Source organism: Limtongia smithiae (genome assembly GCF_038497785.1).
Source record: "Limtongia smithiae strain NRRL Y-17922 unplaced genomic scaffold V1518scaffold_13, whole genome shotgun sequence".
NCBI classification, from domain to species: Eukaryota; Fungi; Ascomycota; class Lipomycetes; order Lipomycetales; family Lipomycetaceae; genus Limtongia; species Limtongia smithiae.
The window spans coordinates 152,562-178,582 of record NW_027117634.1 but is presented as its reverse complement, the minus strand read 5'-3'; the positions used below and the strand labels follow the sequence as shown (position 1 = coordinate 178,582).

Sequence of the window (26,021 nt, the reverse complement as noted above, 5' to 3'; positions counted from 1 at the left end):
TTTCCAGTTCACTTTTTCTCTTTCGGTGCCTAGTAAACAAGGCAGCGACATAGTACGGATGAAAAGTGAAATCCGGGGTAGTCTAGCGAACGCTTTTGATCCTCGTTTGCCGCTTCGCGCGGGGGCGGCTGCGGCGGATTATCAGCGCTTCGTCAATAATGGGTTCCATCACGAGTAGGGGCCGCCGACAAGCTGCACATTCAATCACTACAATCGTATGATGTATTCCTGATCTGACTATAACTATAACAGCATTGCGGTCTACCTCCTTAATGCGAGCGTTAATATTATACACCCAACTTTTGCTCTCGTCCGGTTGTCCACATCCGTCGGTGTTGAAGTCGCTGTATGTTGTCCAGTCGAACTCAACTGGATAAAAGCACAGTGATTCGTCCGATCCGACACGCGTAACATGCATGCAGGACGACTGTCGTCGGCACCGGACTGTTGGGTGATCTTGGAGCTCGTGCAACGCCATGCCGTTACTGAATGCTGCGAAGCCAGGCTTCAAAGGGTGTTCTGTCGATACACGACGAAGTGCTACACGTCGAGCGCGATGTGCGAGACAAGGAAGAGAGAGCACACAAGTGGAATCACAAACCGCGTAGAGAAGGCTAGAACTCTTACTAACCTCAAGATGAATCGATGGATGGATGGATGGCGATCTTGTGAACGTTGGATGGAGGAGCGAGAAGAAACGTAAGGAGGCAAGTAGGGAGAAAGGAATAAGGGCGGGCGGTAGCAAATGGTGAGAAAAGCCAAAAGAGGCGAAGTTCGCAAGATTGCTGGCTCAGCTGGACGCGGGACGGAGTGAACACTGGCACTTACGCGTAGGGTCCGCTGCCAGATCCAAGCCAGTGACGCTTAATCGCCGTCAATCGTAACTTGAATAGTCGTAATATGATGGCTCTTGATTAGTGGGTAACTTGGAGATAGGTGAACGATGCGCCGGCGCTAGCAACGTTGTGATCGCGGATCTCAAGCGCGTCTTCACGTGCCGACGCGTCGTCATGGCTGCCGCTCAAAAGAGCTGCACGCCTGGGACCCATATGTACCAAAAATACAAATGCGTAGTTATTCCTGAGTGCGAATATATATGTCTCCAAAATGCATTGGCTGGTGGGATATGTATCTTTGCGGGAAGACGATCGCGACGTTGCTGGATCGACTCAACTGCGCGTCTCGTGAAAACACGTTCCGCACGCACGTAGAGCCCGCTGCTACGGCGTGCTCGCAAGACAGTGGCCTACGGTACTATTTCAACTGTGACATCGCTACTACTACAAGTATTGGTGAGGCGGCTCAATGTCAATATGCTGTGGCGGCAACCGTCGGACGCGTATGCGATTGGCAATTTCAAAACGCGTCTTCAGCCAGTAATAAAACACATTCGTTCTATCAACAAACTTGTTATTTATTCAGTAACGCCCTCAACATCCCCGTAAAGCTTTCGTATACGGCATACTCCGCACCATATTTCCAGTGAACGAAAATATGTCGAGCATCTTCAACAAAAATTCGAAATGCAAAAGCAGAATCTCTCGGCGTCTCGCCACTGCTTGTCTCAAGGTTTCTGTTCTCGTCAGATTCGAGCTTGCGGCGCTTATTGTTCCTTCGGAACTTGCGTGACCAGACATCGCCGAGAGGAGATGTTCCCAAAATGTATTCCCCGGTGTCCTTGTTTTCCGTGATATGCACGTGTAGGTTATCGCCGTATGCGGTAGTGATCTTACTCAGTATACTTTCAAGTGACAAGTCGTCTGTGGTGTTCTTGGTTGTATCTATCCTAGTCAAGCAAGGCAATGGCAATAAAGCTCGGACCTTCACAGATACATCCGGTGGACGGCATAGACCAGGCAACGGCCTTCGCAAATCAAATCGCCAAGCGACAGCCCACCGCCGCGTATGCTCACCTTGCACGAACTCAGCAACAACAAAATTGTCAATCTTTTTCTCATGCAACCTCGCAACGACTTCCTGTAGACTCTCAAGTTTCCCAAGCATACTCGTGTACCATGTCCGTCGCGTCTCCGGATGCGAGTGCGACACCGCTAGGCTTTCACATATCATGCGTGTTACCATCGCGGCTTCGCCGCCGGGGGTAATGATCTCAGCTTGTACTGCGCGGGTAAAACTTTTGGCAGCGGAGGCTTTGTTGGAGTTTGAGGCGGCCAAGTCGTTCTCGGAAGAGTAGAACGGTGGGTTGCACATGCTAAAGTCGAATACGGTGGTATCGAAGGGCACAGCGAAATTTTGAAAAAATTGGCTCTCTAGTGTTGTTTGGGTAACGCATATGCGAAGCTCCAGTCCATTCCTCTTGACGTTCGCGTTGGCAAGTGCGATAGCCTCGGGACTTATGTCTATAATTGTTAAATCAACTATCTCTCGACTCTCCAGAAGGAGCACATACCCGTAGCGACAAATCGCCAATCTTCATGCATCCTGCACCCGAGAAGTGGATATATACATGATATCCCGGTACCACTGAGCATAAATTAGCTGCTGCAATCCCGCAATCCTGCGATGTAATCAAACTTACATGTCGAGTCCAACAACAGATTTTGGATCGGCTTTGCATGAATCGTCAAACTTATCCGACGCTAGTAGATCTTCGATCCAGCATATATAGTTGAGTCGATTGGGAACTCGAGGACATAGATGTTCGGCTGAGAGCTCGACTTCTAGCTTGAAATCTCGTGCGAGTAGTGCCTGAGTAAGCGAGCTACGGCAATAGAGATGGTTAGCAGAAAATCTGGATTGTCAAGCCACATATGAACTCACCAAACTGCCGCATGATCAGTAAATTTGATCGAGCCCCCTTCGTCTAAGCTAGCGAACACATATGTTAATCATGCTGATTTAACCGTTTGTCTCAATGGAAAGAACGTACTGCTCCTTGAGCGGCGGATAAAAATCCGCCAATGCCCGGAAGTCTATGGTACGATCCTTGTAAGGATTCTGGCGATGCATTGCCTCGACATCACATGATCCGAAGCCAGGTTATTGGAGATCCTTGACGACGCGACGTTGTTGGACCTGATCGTGATCTTTGCGACGTTGAGTTGCATCCGAAATCTCTTTGATCCCAACGGGTGTGATCTTCGACGTCAACAGCGACAAAACGCGACACGGATAGAATAAACAAGGCTCTTTGACACCGGCATGAGAATGCTAGCTAGAATATAGAAGGGAATTGTCATGGCGACTTTCAAACACGCGCGCAAACGTCGACGGATATCCGAATCACTGACCAGCGCCGCCGAGAGCGAAGGCGAAGAGCCCTACAGCGACAGCGAAGAACCGTCAGACGACAATGGCGACAACGATGTCGATGAGGACGAAGAAGATGAGGAGGAAGAGGAAGCGTACGACAGCGGTGACGGTAATGGGGACGGAATTGGCGCCGAATCAGTTGCCGAGAAACCTACACTCGCACGAGACTACAATGTGAACTATCTCACCTACCTGAATCACGAGATCGAAGAATTCCTCAACCCCGGCTCGACGGAAGATTTACAAATAACGGATCTTGAATTGAGACTACAGAAGGCGAACGAGCCTGCGAAATCAGACGTGTCAGCACAGGACAGCACGAATGGCGAAGCTCTCGTTCCGACATCAGAGGCGCAGCAGTCCTCTCGACGCTTAGGTTCGTCGTACGTCAATGGACGAACACATTGGTCGAAACAGGAGAAAGAAAAGTTTTTCGAACTTCTCGGTCGCAAATCTCGGCACAATCCGGCAGGTATAGCGCGTGGAATGGAGACGAAGACTACGTTCGAATGCATCGAGTACATCGCATTGCTTGAGCGTGGACTGGAGAAGATACGCCTGCGCGAACAGCGACGCCGAGCGGCTGGAATGCGCATCAGATGGCACAGACTTATGACGAAGCTACCATCGGCAAGAGTTATGTCGACCAGATGGATACAACTCGAAGAATACGAGAGCCAACGGGTTGAAAACTACCGAGCTGCGCTGGAGAAGGATAGAGATAGGCGCGCATGGGAGCGCAGTCATCCTCGCAACAGTGGCGAGGAGTTAGGACTGCCGAATACGAGTGCAGATGCCAAGGAGGTGTCAATTGCTGATATCCGTCGAGCCGCTGGTCAAGTTGACAGGTACAGCGCGTCTCTGCTGGAGCAATACCTCGGATCACATGAGGACGAAGAATACGAGAATGTAAGCAAAGCGTTCTCGAAGGAGTTTCAGTTACTAAACGTCGAGAAAATGCTCGAATTATCGCGAAGGTACGTACTCTCTGCTTGCTGGGCGTGTTGCTATTAGTCTGATCCAACAGACTGTACTATAATCGGCGCAATCTATCACCGCAGATCAACGAGTATCTGCATTTGCATTCATTTCAAGTTTCTTCCATGCAGCTTTTTCGCGACCTAGTCGAGCAATTCGCGCGGAGACTATGCGCGGCAGCCCTGACCGTAGCTGACACGCGTCTACGTGTATCGTACCGTCCAGGCGCGCATCCGAAGCTTGCTGTCAGGAGAAAGGACATCGAGGTAGCATGCACCGTTGTCGGAGCGGAATCGAACACCCGCATGTTTTGGGAAGAGTTTTTTAAACGAAACCCAAATACCCGGAAAAGAAGGAAACATAGAGTGGAACGTGAGCGTGCTGCAAGAATGGAGGACAACATTGTGAATTTAGAACACATCTAGTTCACCAGAGTCAACTAGCAACTACATTGCCGGCGTTGCGTTAATTTATGTAAATTTTGACCATTCAAATAGACTGGAGATGTGACATATTATTCAAAAATCCTATCTGTTGATGGCCCGAATAAAACAGTTTACTTTGATACTTTTTCAGTCAGCTCCGGAACGGCCTCGAAGAGGTCGGCGACGAGACCGACGTCCGCGACCTCGAAGATAGGAGCATCAGGGTCCTTGTTGATGGCGACGATGGTTTTGCTGTCCTTCATACCCGCAAGATGCTGGATGGCACCGCTGATGCCGACGGCAACGTAGAGATCAGGCGCGACGACCTTACCGGTCTGACCGACCTGGAGCGAGTTGTCGGCGAATCCAGAGTCGACAGCTGCGCGACTGGCGCCAACGGCGGCGCCTAGGGCGTCTGCAAGAGGGAACATGATCTTGTCGAAATTCTCCTTGTCCTTGAGACCGCGGCCGCCGGAAACGACCTTTCTGGCACTTCCCAGATCAGGACGCTCGCTCTTGGTGAGCTCCTCCGAGACAAATGTGGTGGTTGACTTGACGTCGGAGGCGACGGCGGTCTCGATGGGCGCCGCGGAATCGACGGTTGCCGGCTCGGGAAAAGCCGACGATCGCACGGTGATGAGCTTGATGGGGTCTGTGGATTTGACGGTGAGGATGACATTGCCTGCGTATATCGGGCGCACGAAGGTGTCTTCGGACTTGACATCAGTAATGTCGCTAATGGGCTGCGAGTCTATCAGGGCCGCGACGCGAGGGAGAATGTTCTTGCCGAAGGCCGAGGCTGGAGCGAAAACGTGAGTGTATGAGCCGGCTTTGATGTTGGCTTCGATCAGAGGCGCAAAGCTCTCCGGCAGGCCCTATAACGCAAACATGTTAGCATAACATTGCTATACGACACTGAAAGCGTGGATCACATACATGGTCGTACTCGGCACTTGGAGCGGTGATGACCTTCACGACGTCGGCAACTTTGGCGGCCGACGCAGCGGTCTCGGTCGCGCTGGATCCTGCCAGTAAGACTGTGATCGGACCGGAGACCTTCTTTGCGGCGCTGATGACGTTGTAGCTTGGAGCGCCGGCCTCAATGACCACGAGGGAGGCGAGGGAGCGAGACGACTGCGCGGCGAGGTGCGAAAGTAGCCGTGCCGAGGGCCGGTAAGCTATGCGGAGAAGCGCAGTCATGTTGCACGGTGGTGATTTGAGCGGGACGAAGACGAGGGCGGGTATGCGGTGGCTATAGACAGGTCGAGGAGGGAGACAGCGAGGGTGTTGCTTTAAGGAGAAGGTGCCGAGAGACCGAGTGGAGGACGTTGGAGCAAAATGGTGGGGTTCGCGACATACAGCCGCGCAGCCTCGGAGGCCGAGAAGAAGGTGCGATGAGCGGAAGTCTGTCCAAGGGTTAGCGAGGGTTACGTGTGACTCAGTGTGGCCCAGATGTGACTCTGTGACCCACCGTCGGTGCAAAACCGACGAACAAACACGACGATCTTCGCGTTTGCCTTGTTTACCCCTTCGCGCGTCTTTCCGCATCCGCACGCGTGCTCATCGCCTCCACCCGCACCCGGTCGCCCCTCGCTCCCACTCACGCCATGGATCCGTCTGTCCCCGCTGACGCACCCGCGTCAGCGCCGCCGTCCGACGATGCTGCCGCAGCGCCACCTCCTGCGCCGGCCGCGCCCGCACCGCAGGAGACTGACGGCGCTGGAGCCACGGCGCATCCATCGACGCCTGTCCCTGCGGATCTGCCGGTCTCGACTTCGGCACCAGTTGTTCCCGGCGCCGCGCCACTCGACGCTTCTGCACCCGCTATCACAACATCGGCAACGGAAGTGACGACTGCGTCGGTGACAACGCTCGCAGCAGAACCCAGCACGACGACCGCCACAGCGGCTGAGCCTGAGGCGACGACGCCAGCGCCGCAATCTTCTACAGCAACACCTATGCCCACCACGCTGTCAGCGGTCCCCACGCCGTCGCCGGCGCCCGACCCCGTTGCTGCTGCACTGGAGCCTGCACCGGCAGTGATGGAGAACGAAGTGAAGGCAGACGTACTTACTGAATCTGTGCCTGCGGTTCCAGAAATTGTAGCGGAGGCTCCTGCTGCAGTGGAGCCTGTGAGCACGCAGTCTCCGGTCGTCGACACTCCCATGACTGAAGCGCTCGTTTCAGTCGACGTCGCTGATGCCCCGCCTGCCCCGCCTGAGCCTATCGTCGAATCTGCAGCTCCCGCCGCTGCCCCGATGGAAGAGCCAGCACACGGCGACGAGGACGCGATGGACGTCGACGCCGCCGCGCCTGCGCTTGAGCAAACATCCGCGGAGACAGAGACAGTACCGAAGACAGAAAAGCAGGACGAGTCCACCACAGCAGCCCCGGAATCCGGCGAGCAGGACCAAGACACCGGTGTTCCCGTCACCGTCGAAGAGGAGAGCGAGCAGCGTACGCTCGAGGAACAGGCCAAGTCATACCTTGTCCAGCAGATACATCCGGTCATCATCCCGTCGTACGCGGCGTGGTTTGACATGAACACTATCAATGATATCGAGCGCAAGTCGCTTCCCGAGTTTTTTAACAATCGCAACCGAAGCAAAACGCCGACTGCGTATAGAGATTATCGTGACTTCATGATCAACACATACCGCTTGAATCCAATCGAGTATTTGACAGTGACCGCGTGCCGACGGAATCTTGCAGGCGACGTTTGCGCGATTATGAGAGTTCATGCGTTTCTTGAGCAGTGGGGTTTGATCAACTATCAGATTGACGCCGAGTCACGGCCATCGTCTATCGGTCCGCCGTTTACCGGTCACTTCCGAGTTATCGCCGACACGCCACGCGGATTACAGCCGTTCTATAGCGGCGCTGGCACCGCTGTGGCTGCAGGCAAGCCTTACACAGCGACCGATCGTGTTGTGCCTCCACCTCCACCGATCAAGCCAGATCTGAACCTCGAGATCCGGAAGACGTTTTACGAGTCGTCGAATCTAGCGTCAGACTCGCCAAGCGGTAATGCCAGGAAAACATATAACTGCTTTACGTGCGGCAATGATTGCACGCGTGTGCGATACCACTCGATGAAAAACCGACAGTACGACCTGTGCGCCAACTGCTTCTTGGAGAGTCGTCTACCGGCGACCAGTCAGACTTCGGACTTTGTCAAGTTTGAGGACACCGCGTATCTGTCTGCCGACCGGGATCGGGAATGGACGGATCAGGAGACGCTCCTGCTGCTCGAAGGCATGGAGCTTTACGACGACGACTGGAACGCGATTGCGGATCACATTGGAACACGCACACGGGAACAGTGCGTGCTGAAGTTCTTGCAGCTGCCTATTGAGGATCCGTACTTGGAGACGAAGACCGAGGAGTTGGGTCCGCTGCAGTACGACCATATTCCGCTGTCACAGGCCGACAATCCGGTGATGAGCGTCGTTGCGTTCCTGGCGAGTATCGTGGATCCCAAGGTCGCCGCGGCGGCTGCGCAGACCGCGCTGCCGGAGATGACCAAGGCCATTCAGAACCAGCTGAACAAGGCTACGGACAAAGCGAAGGGCACCACGGAGGCGTCGTCCAGCAGCAATGGCGCGGACGCTATGGACGTGGACAGCAAGGCTGCTGTTGAGGATGACAGCCACAGCACAGTGAAGAAGGCCGCGTCGATTGCGCTTGGTGCTGCGGCGGCGCGGGCACATTTGCTTGCTACGGACGAGGAGCGCGAGATGAGCAGGCTTGTGAACGAGCTGGTGAACTTGCAGTGTCGCAAGCTGGAGCTGAAGCTTGCCAAGTTCAGCGAGCTCGAGCAAGTTCTGGAGGCGGAGAAGCGGGAGATTGAGCAGGCGCGGCAGCAGTTGTTTTTGGATCGACTTGCGTTCCAGAATATGATGCAGCGACAACAACAGCCGCTGCAGCAGCCCCAGCAGCTGCAGTAGTGGAATGATGCGAATTTCGAGTAGTTAAATGGGTTTGAGTTATGTATTTTGTACTTGTTGATGTTGTACTGTAACACCTCTTTTATGACGTTTAGATTACCTGAAATCATAAGGATCTTAAAACAGCTGGGAATGGGAGACAATTAGCGTTTCAGGGATGGCGGGGGCAGTGTACGCGCACGCCCATCGCGCGACAAATGCGGCAGGCATAACGACGCGAGAGTGCGTCCGGCAAAGTAGCGGAGCAGAGATCCATGGCAGCAGCCGAAGCGGGGGTAAGAGAGGGCGAGTAGAATGCGGTGGACTGACCACGGCAGGCCCTGCTTTGGCGGTCTGAGTCAGCTCGCCTCGGCGTCGATCTGGTCACGCTCACCGGATGGAGATGAAAGTCCTGACGCCCGGCATGCGACGGGCAGTCAATGCGGTCGATTACTCACACGCGCCCCCTCCGCCATCGCGGTGAGCAATATGTAGGCCATCGCTGGACTTACAACAGCGGCCATGATACAGACTCTTGCCCGATACCGAGCGCAGCCTAAAGACGGGACGCAGTGTAACGCGTGTGCGACGTGAATTAGTGATCCACATACGCAGATGTCACGCTGCACTACGCGCGACAAATACGCGCACCTCTCGCGATGCCGGGCGAACCGCCGCCGCGATATAGGCGTCATCGGACCGGGATTCCGCGATCCAGGATCTCCTGTACGCAAGTCCGGGCGGGCGCTGCAGTGTGCTGGAGTCGGCTGCTGGCTGGCTGAAAATCGCTAGCTCACTTTGTGATCCGTCAGCTCCGTCAGCGGCCGGCGGTGTTGGGACTTTGCTCCCTGTGAGTTAACTAAACCGGCGCGCTCCCCGCCGCCGGTTCTAAGACCTCCCCGCCGCCCAGAGGCTGGCGCAGTCGCTTCATCGTCTAAGGGACCGTTGGGCAGCCGTTCCGGGGCTGCCTGGTCTGGTCTGCTGGCACTGCTGCACTGCTCCGTCCGACCGCATGGCTGCAACACGGCCGCGCCTTGAGCAGAACACATGCCCAGACGTGCCGCTGTACGCCGTGCCTAGATTTACTTAACTGGTTTCGACGAGGTTTTAGTTTAGTGCTCCAGTTCGCCGGCAGCTTTGCCAGCAGTCTGCAGCAGAATTCGATATCGTGAGCGGTCGCTTGCGGTTCCCTCCGTCGCCCGTCTGTGTTTCTTGCGCGGGCCCCAGACGCGCTGCACAGGCCTGCTTGGGCGCAGTTGGAGGCGGTGCTGCTCCGTCAGCACCTCTGTGGTCCTCCGCTCGGCGCAGCAGTTATAAACTCCCGACAGCCGGCCTGGCGTTGAAAGCGACAGGCGTAGAGGACAGACGCAGAGTAGTGCCGCGCTTCTGCCCACGGTCGCGGCCTGGTGGTGATGCCGCCGCCGCTGGCCGCTGCTGCTCCGCGCTGCGCGCGTCCGCTATTGCGCGCCACGGCGCGCCCCACCGCGCGTCTGGCGACGGCGCGGTTGGCTGGCTAGCTGGCTTCTGGATGCGCTACCGCTCTAAGCCGCGTGCCGGACTCGGCAGCGTCTGCGCACTGCTAGAGCGGCGGCGATGGTGATTTGATCCCGGCGGAGAGCGGGCGCGAACAGCGCGCATGCGGCCCCGCGAGCCGCCCGCGCGTGCACGGCGACGGTGGCCGCGCAGCTGGCGGAGGAGGATGTGAATCTTTGTGAATAGATGCTACGAGGATGTGAGCGGAGACGTGCTGGGGAGGATTGTGGGTGCCCGCGGCGGGCTCCCAACGAGGCGGGCTTGGAGATGGTCCACGCACGCCTTCTACTCGACACCACTTCCTCCGCCTCTGCCTCCTCCCTCCGCCGCCTGCTGCCTCCTCGCCTCCCCGTCTCCCACGTCCCAGTCCTTCTTTTCGCTGGCTCGCTGGGCTCCTTGTATATTAGTAAGCTATCCTCCTCCGTGGTGCGCTCTTTTCTCTGTTCCTGCCGTGCTCGATCTCCTCCGTTGGGGCCTTGGCCTGGCGCTCCTTGTCTCCGCGGTAGGCTTTCGTTTGTAAACCACGCCTACGCAGTTCCCGCGCGTTCTTCCGAGCACCAGCGCCTTCGCTCTTGTTGTTTTGCCCTCTCAATTCTCTTTCCTTTCTATTTGTCGGAAGCTGTCTATTGTTTGTATTTGCCGCATGCTGTTTCGCTCTTTGTGTTTTGGTCGCCGTCCTTTTTGTGTGCTGTCGCCGGTACTGCCGGTCCAGTTCGTGTGCGCCATCTGAGCGGCCTGCAGCTTCCTGCCCGCCCCCGCTCTCTGCGCTTTCGACCTTTCCATTATTCTGCAACCAGAGCGCACATTGAAGACTGGCCTGCTAACCTCGTTGCGTTTTTCGCCGCTTCCACAGTTGTTGTTGTCGATTGATGGCATTTTCTGCGCAGACAAGCGTCAATTCGTTGCCTACCCCCTCTAGACTCGTGCAGCGGCTGTCTTCTCCGCCGCCTGCCGACAACAAGAGATTATCTCTCTCCTCTTCTCCTCCCTTGATCTCGTCTCCGTTCTACTTGTCCTCTGGAACCCCGCTCCAGTCCGCCGGCTCTTCCGCGCATTCCATCAAGTCACCCTTGTTGCCACGCAGCTCTGGGGAATTTGGCGATTCGTCTTCCTTCAGCGCGAAGCAGCAGTCTTTCCTTTCGACTCAACATACTCGCACGCAGTACCTGTCGTCGTCTGATCGGCTGAGCTGGTCGCCGGCGCCATTGACTGCCTCATCCTCCGCGGCAACTAGCTCGCCTTCCAGCGTCCTCGAAGGGCGATCCCCGCCTACTTCTATGGTAGAGTCTGGCCTTAACAACAGAAGCCAGCTCGGCATGTTTGATGGAACAGTAAGTCGTCTCTTTCTTCTGAATCCCCTATTTCATGCAGTTCGTGGATACTCGGAATCAGCACATTCCTGTGCATTTCTTGCGCGATTTGCGAGCTCCAGTTATTTGCTCAGAAATCTGGTGCTAACAATTATCTTTGTTTTTATCAGCCAGTCCAAAAATCTCAGATGGTATGCCACTGATCGCGAGAACTCCGTTCGGACTGTGAGTGCTAACTCTATTTACAGTTAGAGCAAAAACGTCAAGAACACGAGCTTATGCGGCGCGAGCACATACGACGATTCGAGCACGAAATGCATCTTCTTGCAGAACAACAACGAAAGGACGAACAAATGATTCTCCAGATGGCTCAGGAAGTCGAAAACGGAGCGAACACGTCGACGACAATTAGCGAACCCGCGACCCCTCCAGACTTCCGTGACGGCCTTTCCAGCATACCCGCCACATCCGTCGGCGGTGATCGGCTGAGGTCAAATACAGTTCCAGCAGGCGTCGCAGGCTTCGCTACGCCGAATGGACTTGGCCGTTTGTCTGCCGGCCAGCAGCTGATGACCCCCCCGGAAGACGCAATTCCGCGTACACGCACTTTGACGTCCACGTCGGCACTTGGCTCGAGCCGCCGCTTATCTAACGAGAATCCGATACTCTTTGATCTTCAGAATCGCCATGACGATGTCGACTCAGTCTACAATCTCGCTCAGCTCAACAATGCCACGAAATACTTTTTCCTTGATGACGCCGACGCTCCTTCCTCCTCGCCATCGGGATCAGCCACGAACCCCTCCGAATTGAAGTTTAACACAACCGATGACAAGTTTCCGATACTTGTCCGCCGTGAGAGCTTCAACCAGCAGCTTCCGCAGCCTGCACTTACTACACAGCCTGTTTCGTCGTCTGCGCCGCAGCAGCCGACTATGTCTTCAGGCTCGTCGCAGCAGCCATGGCCGTTCGTATCTCGGGGTGGCCGCCACCAGCATAGTCTTTCTGGAGTTCAGTATGCCGACCTTCCGAACAAGGAGAAGCGTCTGTCTATGGATATGCCCTCAACTTACACTCTCTTCAACGGAATTTCCGGCAATAACCATGTATGTGTATTCATGATTTTCGTTGGTGCCTCTAAACTAACTTATATTTAGCACAACTATCCCGATGTCTCTCACTCCCGGCAGCCGTCTCAGCGATCCATCTCTGAGCACGAACGCCGCGAGTCCGGTGTGTTCCCACTCTCTGCGAGTCCTCTTCCGGGGTTCAACGAAGGTCTCCAGCAATTGCCTTCGCCCGGCTATGGCATGGCCCAGCAACCAATGTTTCCCCAACCGCCTCAGTATCCATACATGATCTACGGCCAGCAGCACTCGTCGGAGGCGCTCTACAATACGCATCAGCAATCGGCGATCATACCGCATCCCCAGGGCGGTCATCATCATTCGTCATCCGTTTCGCAGCAACAGAACATTAGTCATCTCCAGCAGCCGCCTACTGGAGCCAACACGATGCATCGCTCGTCTTCGTCGACTGCTGGTTCCGTCATGATGCCGATGGTGAATCGCCGCCAGAGCGACCAGGATGTGAATAGGTTTGCAAACGTCCGGTTGGAGAGTCTTGTGAACGAGATTTACCCGCTGTGCAAGGACCAGCACGGTTGCCGCTATTTGCAGAAGAAGCTTGAGGAGAGAGACCCGGAGCATTTGGACATGATATTTAAGGAGACATATCCTCATGTCGTCGAGCTTATGATCGATCCCTTCGGCAACTATCTCTGCCAGAAGCTGCTGGAGCACGCGACTGACGAGCAGCGCACGATTCTCGTGGAGACCGCCGCGCCGCAGCTGGTCAAGATTGCGCTGAATCAGCATGGCACTAGAGCGCTGCAGAAGATGATTGAGCACGTGTCTACCACGGAGCAGATTCACCTGATTGTTAACGCGTTGAAGACAAATGTTGTCGAGCTTATTCAAGACCTGAACGGCAACCATGTCATTCAGAAGTGCCTCAACCGTCTATCCAGCGAGGATGCGCAGTTTATCTTTGATGCAGTCAGCGAGAACTGTATTGCTGTCGGGACTCATCGCCACGGCTGCTGCGTTCTGCAGCGCTGCATTGATCACGCTTCTGGGAATCAGAAGCAGCAGCTCGTGAGCGAGATCACCACGAACGCGCTCATCTTGGTGCAGGATCCGTTTGGCAATTACGTCACGCAATACGTGCTTGACTTGGCCGATTCGCAGTACAAGGACCCCCTCATCCGCCGCTTTGCCGGCAACGTGTGTACACTATCGATGCAGAAGTTCAGTTCAAATGTGATTGAGAAATGCATTCGAATCGCGGAGGGATCGACGCGAAAGATTTTGATCGACGAACTTTTGTCTTCTATATTTTTAGAGAAGCTGCTAAGAGACTCGTACGCGAACTACGTGATTCAGACTGCATTGGACTGCGCGGATACCCAGACGCGACAGATGCTCGTTGACGCGATTCGTCCGATTTTGCCTTCGATTAGGAACACGCCGTACGGACGCAGAATTCAGTCGAAGATTGTCGGCACAAGTGGCGGTGCCACCGCTAGTCCGCGACTTAGCTCTACTAACGAGGGCATGCACCCTGGCGTGCAAACTCAGCAGACACAACAGCAACAGCAGAAGCAGCAACAGCAGCAGTCGCAGCAACAATACCAGGGATTTGGCCGCGTATACAACGGTGGTAACACGAATGATCCTAATATGCTCTCGCGCCACGTTCAGAATCTCGATCTGCAGGACGTGCCGCGAAATACCAATGCATATCCCCAGCCTCCTCACCATATTGCACAGCATCAAGGCCAACGTCAGCCGCAACAGCCACAACAGCATCAACAGCAGTCGCAGCAGCAATTCCCCGCTATCTCCCATCGTCCGGTTCAATATCGCAGCGGCAATGCAGCAGCGACACCATTTGTTGGAAACGAGTATTCCGGGTACAACTACATGTAAACTATATGTCATAAAGAGCCACACATCATAATCATTGTATACGTCATATATTCATCCGGGCGGGGTTTTATTTCGATATCTATGTTCTTATTTTTTCTTTGTAGATTTATTTTCGACTATATATATTTCATGAACATGTTCACTATTACGGCACTTGTGAAGCGACTACTTATGACCTTGAGGGACTCCTATATTCACTTTATCATTTTCTCTTCCATTTTGTTAAATTTTTTGCTACTTTTTCTGGAAAGTATTCGCTCTTAGCGGCTAGGAGGATTTCAAAACGTGCATTGAGACGACGAGGGATTTGCGAGTTATGCACAAGATGGACGACGAGTCGCGTATTATATATTTTCCGCTATTGCCATATGTTTTAGGAATCATCAGCATGTTTGAGAACTGATTTGAATGTTTTGTTGCAGCAGTATACATATTTATGCCTCAGTTCTAAGGAGAGAGCTTTGTGGTTTTATGTGAATGCTTTGTACGCGGCAAGATAGTATATTATTTGTATTTGTTTGTAGCGGAAAGAACGTGGAAAGGAATGATGAGTTCAAAAATAGTTTGCGACACGCGTCCTGTTGATTAGCTTCTAAATGCAGTAGCGCGTACTAAATTTAGGACGCGATAGACGCGGCGGAGTTAAGGTTTAAAGGTGCAAGGTTTTCATTAGCGTCAGGGGTGCATACCCCGCAGCCACGGTGCGGCTCAGCCCGAGTTCCCGCTTCGCACAAAACGCCTCGAGATTTATGCTGCAGACCGCATTGGGACAATACCAGGGGTTAGGGCTCGGGGAGATCGTTATCGCGGAGTTTCCGCCAGTGATCGAGAACCTTGCAGGAATCGTTGTGTTGGTGAGCACGATCATTGTACCCTGCGTGCCCCACGATTGGTTCTTTATTCTAGCCGACTTACAAAATGCCGGAGTCAATTGACGATCCGTAAGTGCTTGTCATGTGCAATTGTGTTCTCTGTGCCGGGATGAGGATGACTAACGTTGTCGTGTGAACAGGCTGGAGCGCAATATTCCAGACACGTCGAGCAGCGTCGCGAGCGACGACGAGCGCGACGATTCTGCGCCGCTGCTGGCAACGGAGACTACGAACGAGATTCCGTACCCGTCGAACCCGGATACTGTGACGGCCATCTTTGCCTCCGATGGTGGGGTCGCAGAGACCGGTGCTACTGACGCCGAGCGCAAGAAGCGCCAGCCGCCGTGGAAGAAGATTGCCATCGGTGTCGGCGCATTCGTCGTGTTTATCCTCCTTCTGCGTGCGATCTGGAAGGTTGCGCACCGGCACAAGGCGATGCCGCCGATGGGCGAAGGCGGGGAGCTGTGCACGACCGCCGAGTGCGTCACCGCCGCTGCTGGTATCCTTGCCGACATGGACCCGACTGCCGACCCGTGCGATGACTTTTGGCAGTACACCTGCGGCGGCTGGATTGCTTCGCACGATATCCGTCAAGACCGGGGTGACTACTTCACGTCGACAGTGATGAACGAGGACTCGCTGCGTCTCTCGCGCAACATTCTTGAGGGTGATTTCGCATCGACACTGGCGGTTGCCGATCGTGAGATTTGGGATAAGGCGACTGGCGTGTACAGCGCTTGCATGGACACTGAGCGCATTGCTGCACGCGGCGGCGAGCCGATTTATCCCATCCTCGAGAAGCTCCAGAGCACGTACCCTGTGTATGCCGGTGGCATGGAGACCGTTCAGACGTGGCTTGAGGGCCGCGTTGCAGCGGACTCGATGATGGTGAAGGACGTGCGTGCGTCGGCTGCAGATTTGACCGATGCGATCATCTACTTGCAGAAGATGGCGATCACGGCTCTGGTGCAGTTTGACATCGATGCCGATGACATGAACCCAGATTATACCTCACTCAAATTTTACCAGCCGCTGAACGGGTTGCCGTCTAAGCAGTACTACTCTCGTCCTGACATTCTTGACGCATATACCATGGCTATTGCGGCTGTGCTTGAGAACGTGCTCAGCGATGTCAACTCCACTATGTCCGCTGCCGAGACCAGTGCCAGATACACCGATATTGCCAAGCAAGTCGTCACCTTTGAGGCCAACCTTTCCAAGATCGGTCTGGATCTCGAGGATCTGTTCGATGGCTCGAAGACTTATCACCCCTACACTCTTACCCGAGTGCAGACAATGATGCCCTCGATCGAGTTCCCGTTCTTGATCCAATCCATGACCAACTCGCCCTCGATGCCGTCGTTCGTCGTTGTCACCTACCCGCAGTACCTGATCGACCTCAACACTCTTCTTGGTGAGACGTCTCGTGAGACGCTGCAGACGTACTTCCTCTGGAAGACGATCGAGGTCCTCGGAGGCCACTTGTCGGAGTCGACAATTCGCCCCGTGACGGAATTCCGCAACCGTCTCCGTGGTATCGACCCCTCCGTACGCCCCGAGCGCTGGACCAGCTGTGTCGGCGAGGTGGACTCGCTCACCGGCTGGATTCTCGGCCGGTATTACGTGCAGGCTGCCTTCTCCCCCCGTGCGAAGAAGATGGGTGAGGATATCATCATCGGAATCAAGAACGCGTTCGTCGACAAGCTGAACGTGCTCCCCTGGATGGACGTCAAGACCAAGGGCGTCGCGATCGACAAGGTGCACAACATCGTTCAGAAAATCGGATACCCCGACCAGTCCCCCAACGTAATGTCCGCCGAGTCCCTGGCTGCTTACTACAAGGACATGACCATCTCCCCCACTGCCTTCTTTGAGAACTACGTGTCGGCTCGCGAACTTGCCGCCAAGGAGGAGTGGGCCTCGCTGGGCAAACTTACTGATCGTGCCGCGTGGGACATGACGCCCTCAACCGTGAATGCGTACTACAACCCGCCGCTTGGCGAGATCGTCTTCCCGGCTGGTATCCTGCAGCCCCCCGTGTTCTCTGAGCATCAGCCCTCGTACATGAATTACGGCGCCTTCGGCGCAGTCGCGGGCCACGAGCTTTCGCACGCATTCGATAACCAGGGCCGCGAGTACGACGAGTACGGCCGTCTGCACGACTGGTGGTCGCCCTCAACCTCGAGCGAATTCGACTCCCGCGCGCAGTGCTTCGTGGACCAGTATTCCGAGTACTCCGTCATCGACGAGACAGGTGCCGTGCTGCACGTCAACGGAAAGTTGACAGAGGGCGAGAACATCGCCGACAATGGCGGCATTGCCGCCGCCTTCAGCGCATGGAAGGCTGAGGAGGCTATTAACCCCTCGCCGGTTCTCCCCGGTCTCAATCTCACGAAGGAGCAGATCTTTTTCATGAACTACGGTCGTTGGTGGTGCGGCAAGACCCGACCTGGTACCGCGGCCCAGCGCATCTACACAGACCCGCATTCGCCCAGCTTCGTGCGCGTGCTCGCGGTCGCGGAGGATTCGCAGGACTTTATCGATGCGTTCCAGTGCAAGAACAAGACGCCGCGATGCGTGTTGTGGTGATCGGAGCTAGGAGAGATTGGTTTAGTGGGAGCATGTAATTATTTGTTTTATCTGAAATTCTTCTGAGTTGACAAAATGTGCGCGCACCACTGATATGTAAATGGGCGGCGTATGCCACCCGACTTTGACGGAACCGCCGTTGAGTCAGGCTTGAGGAGCTTACGCTAGAGGGCACTCGTGTCCTTGACGACCTATGGCTTCTGGTTTATGAAACCCTGCCGGCGCTATGAAGGGCCATAGGCGCGTTAGTCCTGTGTAAAGTCATCGATGACCGTGTGAGGATCTGAAAGGTACCTCGGGGTTGGGACACTGCAGTGTGGTCCGAGAGGGCAGGGAGGGGCGAAGATGGTTAGGCAATGAAGTGTCCGGCGCTCACTCATCGTGCACGTCGCATCGGAGAGAAGCGAGAATACGACGATAGCACAGAGGGCGCTTCATAGCGTTGGGGAGGCTGAAAAGAGAAAAGAGGAGAATGAGGACGGCCGGGTACGAAATACTTCCACCCGTCAAAGTAAGTCTCGTCCCAGTCTACTCAACATCAGTCACACATAGTCAACGAAACAATGAATGTAAGATATTATTTCTAGATTTGCATGTAAAAAAATTCAGTATAAATATGCTATGACAACAGATTTTCAGAACTTGATGGAGTCGGCGTGAGCACGATTTTGAACGACGTACCAGACGACGCGCCTTTAACCTTCTCAGTCCCGGTCTTTGCCCGTTCAAACGCGCCGTGACTGCGATCAAGTAATACCTTGAGCTCCTCGTCCGACAGAATAACGTCACCGCGGTCCTTGACGGTGAATTTTTGAAGGTTGTCGTTGTCCAGAAGTAGCTTGGAGAGTTCCTCCTCGCTCGTTGCGCTCGCGGGACCAATCAAGCTCTTGAACTTGCCTTTCTGAATGACAAGCTTTTCGAGCTGTCGCTTGGCATCGGCCTTATCGAGGAGATTCTGTTCAATCGTGTTCGCGGTCGCAAAGCGATAAACCAAAACCGGCTTCGTTTGGCCGATCCGGTGCGCGCGGTCCATCGCCTGTAGATCCTGTTGCGGGTTCCAGTCACTGTCAAACAAAATCACGGTGTCCGCCGACGTGAGATTGATACCAAGCCCGCCTGCGCGCGTGGATATCAAAAACAACATATACTCCGGATCCGTATTAAAATTGTCAATCTGGATTTGCCGATCGTCTTGCTTCACATTTCCATCAAGCCTGCACACCTTCCAATTGCGCAGCAGCTCAGCGTAGTCCTGGATGAGATCAAGCATCTTGGAAAACTGAGAGAAGACAAGAACCTTGTGGTTCTGATTGAAGAGTGCAGGAAGCAGACGGTCGAGGAGGAGCATCTTGCCGGAATCATTCACGATGGATTCGTCTGGTTCTGTGAACAAACTGTCTGGATCCTCCCACGGTGTGTAGAATAGTAGCGGCGAGTCGCATGCTAGCCGGAGCTGCATGATCAGATTCTGTAGTTTCTTTGCCTTCACGACGCGGTCTGGTATGAAGTTAGCAATAGTTGAGATTGCTTATCAAGGAACAACATACTTGCGGTTAGAAGCTGCCTCACTTTCTTCTCTTCCTCATCGTCAGACACGTCCGCAACGCGATCCACAAGACTCTCAGGATTTTCTAAGATTTTGAAATACTCAGTGTCCGTGATTTCAGCATAGGACTGCCTTGTTGCCTTCCGTCTGCGCGATACGCGGGTCTCTATAGTATCCCTTTCTGATTCCTTGTAAGATTGTTTGGTCTTCTGGCGCTTGGGGCGTGGATTATTGGTTGCAGCTTCATGCTTAACGCCGTGAGCCTCCAGGATCTTGCCCACAAGGTAGTCCTTCACGTTGTGCAACACTAGATGCCGGTAGAGCTCTTGCTGCGCGGTCGTGAGCGGCGCGTATAACACATACTCGCGCTTAGGAGGGAGCGAAAGATCCACGTCCGCCTTCAATCGGCGAAGCAGGAATGGCTTGAGGATAGCGTGCAAATTCGACACAATTTGGTGCTTGTTTTCCTCGTCCAGGATTTCTTGTGTACCATTTGCGCGCTGCAGAGCCGAGAAATCAAACCAGCTCTGGAATAGAGACAGATCATGGAAGATATCAGGGAGCAGAAAGTTGAGAAGAGACCAGAGTTCGGCAAGATTATTTTGAAGCGGCGTGCCTGTCAGCAAAAGCCTGTTTGCGGAGCTATATGATTTGAGTTCCTGAATGAGCTTGCAGTTCATGTTCTTGATTCGGTGGCCCTCGTCGATGATTATGTAATTCCACTTAATTTTTCGCAGATAAGCGCTGTCATTGAGAATGATGTTGTAGCTAGTGACAATGACGGGGTACTTGCTGTTCTTAGTCTGGAACAAGTACTTGGAGCGCATGGCGGCTCGCTCTTCCGGCACGCCATGGTACATGAGCGTCGGGATCGTTGGCGCGAAACGGAGAAACTCGTTGGTCCAATTCCTGAGCGTTGACAGCGGAGCCACCACCAGGAACGGGCCGTAGATTCCCTTCTCACGGAGGAATGCAATGAACGCAATTGTCTGCAGCGTTTTTCTGCCCACGTTAGCCAAGAACACACAGAGGGCATACTTCCACCTACCCAAGACCCATCTCGTCTGCGAGAATACCGTTGAGCCCGTTCTCATATAGAGAGACCAGCCATTCCACGCCAGCCAGCTGGAAGTCCTTGAGAACACCGCCTGTGATAAGCGAGGGCTGACGGAATGTGGTAGTGTGCGTAGCAGGTCCATCTTCTTTCTCGTCTTTCGCCGCAACATCCTTAAGCGCCTGAGCAGTGTCCTTCGCGCCGTCGAGCTCTGTGTCGGAAAGCACATCTACAATGCTATAGCTCTCTGGTTTCTTCTTCATTCGCTGACTCCGCTTTGCCAACGGCACTGCCGCGGAGGTGTCGGAGACATGCTCCCGCAGATTGTGTGTCACCGGTGGCTGCTGCTTCTTTCGCGGCGAGGTTCTAGAATCCGACTTGGCGGCTGCTCTTTGTTTCTCCTCTTGCTGATTCTTGAGCCGCTCAGAGAGAATCGATGTGTAGACAATGGAGCGCTCGATCAAGAATTTGAGTCGATTCCGTTTCTTATCTTCCGCAAGGGCGTTGAACTCGAGCTGCTCCTACAGTAGTGTTAATGACCCGAAGTCCCATATAATGAGCAACCGAGAACTCACTTCGGACAGGGTGTCGTCGGACGGCGACGTAGGAGGCGGCGTCATAATTTGTGCCTCAGCAGCGCCTGTCGACGCAGTTGGCGAGGTGGACTTCATTGGCGCAACGGCTCGACTGCAAAGACGATGATGCAAAGAGCTGGTGGATGGGAGCTGACGACGCACGCGTGCGAAATGCCGCGGAGTTGGGAGTCCAGCTCGTGGAGAGCACCACCAGATCGCGGTCGCGCGCGTCGGGCTGAAATAAATTGACCTGAACGCGAGACCCACGCGTGCGCTGCGAGTAGGGCCAGGGTTCCAGTACAAACCCCTTCAATTCTGGCGTGGCTGGCGCATGCTGTGCAGTCTCGGTGGTCTGGCCTGTACGCAGTTTGGAGCGGTACTAGCTTCGTGTGCTGACAAGGCATGTGTTGCTTTAGCAGCGGTATCAGACTAGGGATCCCCCCTACAGCCGAGTTGTCGAGGCGCTCCTCGAACTCCAGAAGGTTTGCACGTCATCTCGAATATGCAGATATCCTTGGCTCGTCGCGTTCTGCATGAGAGATGATATGGATCAATCCGAGCAGTTCCTCCAGTGATATCCGCTGTGATCTGCTACGTAAACCTGCGTTGAAATCTTGTAACTGGTGACAGGAGTAGTAATTGTCAGTAGCCACATGCAGTGTCTTTGCAGACATCGTCAGGTACTGCAATATGCTTAAGAGAAAATGACACAGGCGAGGGGCGCGCGGCATAGGTGGCCGTAGCGGAGTTGGGTCACTAATTTAGAGATGTAAGTTAGTGCGGTAGCCGCTGTCCGCACTAGCGCAGTAAGACAGCAGAGGTAGCAGTGTTCAGTCAACTAAAGATCGTGAACCTGGTCGACAGCTGGGCGTGTAAATTACGTAGGGTGCTGGTTCAGCCAACCGGCTCAGAGAACCGATTGGTTGGCTACTATTGTCGGCAAGTAGAGTAGTGGAGCGTGGAGGAAACGCGACGCAGTCAACTAAATTAGTGAACTACTACCGATACTACAGTTGCAGCAGAGCCGGGCAGGGCAGCAGACGGCATAGTTATGATAGTGATCAGAGCTGCCATGCACTAGTTAGTTAGTTAGTTAGTTAGTAGGGCCGACCTTGAGCAGAAGACGCAGCGCAATGTGTGCAGTCTACACATGACGATCAACCGCAGGATTTGGTGACATGAAACGATTGCAGTCCAGAGACTGACGCGCGCAGGCGGCGGCTGGCTTGGTAGAGTACTGAAGGTCTAACGCGCGACATATGCAGCGCAAACAAGCACGCGGTGCATTGCGACCGCCAACTTGCGTAAAGGATGGGAGACCGTCGCTTGCTGACCGCCCTGACGCGCCAGCGCGCCCCGCGGCGCGGGGCTAGGTATCCTCCTCGCCGGAGAGAGACGCGGTTACGCCGGGGTCCGCAATTGAGTCCCGAGCAGAGTGGCACACCCAGGCTTGAGTTGTCAGAGGTCAGAAGACGACCCCGGAGGAATCACGGTAGTAGCATATAGGCTGAGAGACGGCGCCGCAGACATTCAGCAGAAGCAGGCTCTGCTGACTTGTACGTCGAGCACGAACCTGAAGAGTTCACTCTCGCCGACATGCACAGCGTGTCTATGTGGGCTCTGTTTGCGGCGCCATTCCTAGCTGGCCGTCTTGATACCCCCGCAATAGTCCACTTCTCGAGCACGACTCCGCGGAGACCCCGCAGGAATCAGCCGTCCAGCTATCGGTCTTCCGCGGCAGCTCCGACTGCAGTGACCACAGACAGCGGCGACACGCACCGCCGTTACAGCGCGAGGTCATGGCGGCCGGGCCAGGCGGAGCACGTCCGCCGCGAGGGCAGGCGCACTTTATAGCGCGAGCGGCAAGGTGGGGGCCCTGAGCGGCGCGGCAGGGCGCGGCAGGGCAGAATGCGGAGAAGAGTTATCAGATCATCGCGATAGCGCGCTCAGGGGGAGCCGGAAGCGGCTAGCCGGAAGATCCGTGCGCACCGATGGCGCCGGAACACCGGAAGACGGAGGCCGCGAGTCCGACGGCACACGCAGCCAGCTCTGCAGAGGTCCGCGCCGGACGAGACGGGCTGCAGCCTGGGCACTCTGCGCGGCAGGCGCTGGAGCAGGGCTGCGGACGCCGAGCTGAATGGCCGCGCGCGGTACGCGGACGACTCGCCACGGACGAGCGCTGAGGGGTGTGTCGGATAAACGCGGCGTGCGGAAGCGTGGGCGGCGGCGCAGACGAATGGCGACGGCGCACGCGCCGGACGGCTGCGCGGAGCCGCCGCGCAAAGCCCGTGACCGGCTGCGGCGCGGCGAGTCCGCCGCGCTGATTGGCCCGCGGGTCCGCGGAGCGGATGCTGCGGAGAGCTTTGTGGGGAAGACGCAGACTGCTTCTTGCGCTGCGCGCTGCGCCAGCGCTCTTCCGCGCGGGCTGACGCGCCTCTGCGATGCTCTGGGCGAGGCGGCGCGACCGGCGACGGCCGTCTCTTTCAGCGCAGCCCGCCGCGCTCCAGCACCAGCACCGTCGTGCACGCAGAGCCACTGCAGAACACACGCCTCTGGCCGGTCGCGAGCGGCGGGCGCGACGAGGGCGGAGCCGTGCTCTGGGCTCCACGACTGGCAGCGCAGGGCGCGGGCGGCGCGGCGCTCTGTTCTGGGGCGCGCAGGCCGGCGCTTGGGGATCCGACTGAAGCGGCGCGTCTCATTGGCCCCCATCGCTTACCCGGCCGCTCCGCCGTCGCTGTCGCCTTGCACAAATAAAAAAGACCCCCCGGCGGACGCCGCGGGCTGCTTCTTCTTCTTCTACGCTCAGCGCCCTCACGCCCGTCCACCTCCTAGCCCCCACACAATGCCTGCTCCTTCCCGTCTCGCCGCCTCGGTCCTGAGGACCCAGCGTCCCCTCGCGGCCGCGTACCTCCGTGCGGCCCGCACGTACTCTACCAAGGAGCCTGTATGTCGTCGTTGCTGTGCCACCCGGTCGCCGCGCCTCGAGTCTCGCATGCCGCTGTTCGAGTGCAGTTAATGGCCACACATGCGTGTCGCGCTTTGTCCAGCTGTTCTGTGTGGCAGGGGGGGTGATTGTGTGCAATTGCTGACTTTTGTCCGCAGACCTTGAAGGAGCGTCTCGTCGAGATCTTCCCCGCCGAGATCGAGAAAGTTAAGAAGTTCAAGAAGGAGATGGGATCCACCGTATGTGATACTTGTTGCTCGACCTCGCGCAAAGCGGTGCTAAGTATTTTAGGTCATCGGCGAGGTCAAGCTCGAGCAGGCCTATGGTGGCATGCGCGGCATTAAGGGCCTCGTCTGGGAGGGCTCTGTGCTTGATGCTGACGAGGGTATTCGCTTCCGCGGCATGACCATCCACGAGGTCCAGAAGGCTCTGCCCAAGGCCCCCGGTGGCGAGGAGCCCCTCCCCGAGGCTCTGTTCTGGCTTCTGCTGACTGGCGAGATCCCCACTGAGTCCCAGACCAAGGCCTTCTCCGCCGAGCTTGCCGCGCGCTCCGAGGTTCCCCAGCACGTCAAGGACCTCATTGACAACTCCCCCGCGACCCTGCACCCCATGGCGCAGTTCTCGATCGCGGTTACTGCTCTGGAGTCGGAGTCTTCGTTCACCAAGGCTTACGAGAAGGGTGTCAACAAGAAGGACCTCTGGCTCTACGCCTACGAGGATTCCATCGACCTCATTGCCAAGCTCCCGCCGATCGCTGCGCGCATCTACCGCAACGTCTTCAAGGATGGCAAGATCGCGGAGGTCGAGGCCGACAAGGATTACGGCTACAACTTGGCCAAGCTTCTGGGCTTCTCCGGCAACCACGAGTTCGTCGAGCTCATGCGTCTGTACCTGACCATCCACTCCGACCACGAGGGCGGCAATGTTTCGGCCCACACCACTCATCTCGTCGGGTCTGCTCTCTCCTCGCCCTTCCTTTCCCTCTCTGCTGGTCTTAATGGTCTCGCTGGCCCTCTCCACGGCCGTGCCAACCAGGAGGTGCTCGAGTGGCTGATCGAGATGAAGAAGGAGATCGGCGACGACATCACGCCCGCCTCCATCGAGAAGTACCTCTGGGCTACCCTCAACGCTGGCCGTGTCATCCCCGGCTACGGCCACGCTGTCCTCCGCAAGACCGACCCGCGCTACACTGCCCAGCGCGAGTTTGCTCTCAAGTACCTCCCCGACTACGACCTTTTCAAGCTCGTTAGCGAGATCTACCAGGTCGCGCCCAAGGTGCTTACCGAGCACGGAAAGACCAAGTAAGTGACAGCATCCCGATTTGGCCATTTCTCAGTCGACCTAACCTTGGTTCCCTAGGAACCCCTACCCCAACGTTGATTCGCACAGTGGAGTGCTGTTGCAGTACTACGGATTGACCGAGGAGTCATTTTACACCGTTCTGTTCGGTGTTGCACGCGCTCTGGGCGTTTTGCCCCAGTACATCATCGACCGCGCGCTTGGACTGCCTATCGAGCGCCCCAAGTCCTTCTCAACTGAGGCCTACATGAAGCTTGTTGGCTACAAGCCTTAGTGCTTAGACGCGAGGGTCTTGGAGTGTTTGTAGTAATGAATTTGCTGGTATGAATAGTATCTCTTGAAATTTTGTCCCAATATGGAAACTCTCCACTCATCTGAGCCGCATGTCTTGCCATAGCCGGTGCTCGTTAATGTTCGGGATTTGCGATTTTGATGCTTTTTTTGAAGGACTTGTTCTAGAGCTCTGTTAGGCGGCTGCATGGTTCATATGCTCCGTTTGCAGCAGTATATATTGAGAAATTTTATATCATGTCAATGCCTATCACAAGGTCTCTATAATAACTCCTGGTGTGGGGGGCGGGTTGTGGGGGGGGGGGGGGGGGGGGGGGGGGTTTGGGGTTGTTTGATTTGTAAGTAGATTAATAAATGAACAAAAAATTTTTGCACAGCGGGGCGAACAACCCCCCCCAAAAAAAATAATAAACACA

At 55.5% G+C, this 26,021-nt stretch overlaps 9 protein-coding genes across 9 annotated transcripts; 5 read left to right on the top strand and 4 right to left on the bottom strand.

The window, feature by feature from the left end:
* Positions 1 to 1,243: 1,243 nt before the first annotated feature.
* Positions 1,244 to 3,403, bottom strand: V1518DRAFT_422192 (uncharacterized protein). Its single transcript, XM_066905398.1, has 5 exons — positions 2,891 to 3,403; positions 2,782 to 2,829; positions 2,540 to 2,722; positions 2,411 to 2,484; positions 1,244 to 2,360 (listed from the first exon to the last, which is right to left on the bottom strand). Exons 1-5 carry the CDS (start codon positions 2,968 to 2,970, stop codon positions 1,411 to 1,413), a joined length of 1,335 nt encoding a protein of 444 aa, XP_066757488.1. The 5' UTR covers positions 2,971 to 3,403; the 3' UTR covers positions 1,244 to 1,410.
* V1518DRAFT_422191 (uncharacterized protein) lies at positions 3,092 to 4,806 on the top strand. The gene is made up of 2 exons (XM_066905397.1): positions 3,092 to 4,250; positions 4,301 to 4,806. The coding sequence occupies exons 1-2, from the start codon at positions 3,199 to 3,201 to the stop codon at positions 4,674 to 4,676; spliced, it is 1,428 nt and encodes a 475-aa protein (XP_066757487.1). The 5' UTR covers positions 3,092 to 3,198; the 3' UTR covers positions 4,677 to 4,806.
* Positions 4,558 to 6,063, bottom strand: V1518DRAFT_435274 (DHS-like NAD/FAD-binding domain-containing protein). Its single transcript, XM_066906263.1, has 2 exons — positions 5,613 to 6,063; positions 4,558 to 5,551 (listed from the first exon to the last, which is right to left on the bottom strand). The coding sequence occupies exons 1-2, from the start codon at positions 5,874 to 5,876 to the stop codon at positions 4,808 to 4,810; spliced, it is 1,008 nt and encodes a 335-aa protein (XP_066757486.1). The 5' UTR covers positions 5,877 to 6,063; the 3' UTR covers positions 4,558 to 4,807.
* Positions 6,064 to 6,130: 67 nt separating this feature from the next.
* On the top strand, positions 6,131 to 8,826 carry V1518DRAFT_422188 (SWIRM domain-containing protein). The gene has a single exon (XM_066905396.1). The coding sequence runs from the start codon at positions 6,284 to 6,286 to the stop codon at positions 8,621 to 8,623; it is 2,340 nt and encodes a 779-aa protein (XP_066757485.1). The 5' UTR covers positions 6,131 to 6,283; the 3' UTR covers positions 8,624 to 8,826.
* Positions 8,827 to 11,004: 2,178 nt separating this feature from the next.
* Positions 11,005 to 14,435, top strand: V1518DRAFT_407381 (armadillo-type protein; the record flags this gene model as incomplete). The annotated part of the gene is made up of 5 exons (XM_066901994.1): positions 11,005 to 11,466; positions 11,507 to 11,586; positions 11,616 to 11,670; positions 11,694 to 12,551; positions 12,603 to 14,435. The coding sequence occupies 5 exons, from the start codon at positions 11,005 to 11,007 to the stop codon at positions 14,433 to 14,435; spliced, it is 3,288 nt and encodes a 1,095-aa protein (XP_066757484.1).
* A 918-nt stretch (positions 14,436 to 15,353) lies between these two features.
* On the top strand, positions 15,354 to 17,896 carry V1518DRAFT_407380 (uncharacterized protein; the record flags this gene model as incomplete). Its single annotated transcript, XM_066901993.1, has 2 exons — positions 15,354 to 15,376; positions 15,448 to 17,896. 2 exons carry the CDS (start codon positions 15,354 to 15,356, stop codon positions 17,894 to 17,896), a joined length of 2,472 nt encoding a protein of 823 aa, XP_066757483.1.
* Positions 17,897 to 17,944: 48 nt separating this feature from the next.
* On the bottom strand, positions 17,945 to 21,374 carry V1518DRAFT_422179 (SNF2 family N-terminal domain-containing protein). The gene is made up of 5 exons (XM_066905395.1): positions 21,072 to 21,374; positions 20,491 to 21,017; positions 19,444 to 20,444; positions 18,578 to 19,393; positions 17,945 to 18,479 (listed from the first exon to the last, which is right to left on the bottom strand). Exons 1-5 carry the CDS (start codon positions 21,165 to 21,167, stop codon positions 18,439 to 18,441), a joined length of 2,481 nt encoding a protein of 826 aa, XP_066757482.1. The 5' UTR covers positions 21,168 to 21,374; the 3' UTR covers positions 17,945 to 18,438.
* Positions 21,375 to 21,442: 68 nt separating this feature from the next.
* V1518DRAFT_422177 (uncharacterized protein) lies at positions 21,443 to 21,945 on the bottom strand. The gene has a single exon (XM_066905394.1). It carries the CDS (start codon positions 21,800 to 21,802, stop codon positions 21,563 to 21,565), a length of 240 nt encoding a protein of 79 aa, XP_066757481.1. The 5' UTR covers positions 21,803 to 21,945; the 3' UTR covers positions 21,443 to 21,562.
* Positions 21,946 to 23,851: 1,906 nt separating this feature from the next.
* Positions 23,852 to 25,855, top strand: V1518DRAFT_422172 (citrate synthase-like protein). The gene is made up of 4 exons (XM_066905393.1): positions 23,852 to 24,015; positions 24,174 to 24,254; positions 24,307 to 25,316; positions 25,375 to 25,855. The coding sequence occupies exons 1-4, from the start codon at positions 23,914 to 23,916 to the stop codon at positions 25,586 to 25,588; spliced, it is 1,407 nt and encodes a 468-aa protein (XP_066757480.1). The 5' UTR covers positions 23,852 to 23,913; the 3' UTR covers positions 25,589 to 25,855.
* The last annotated feature ends 166 nt before the right edge of the window (positions 25,856 to 26,021 follow it).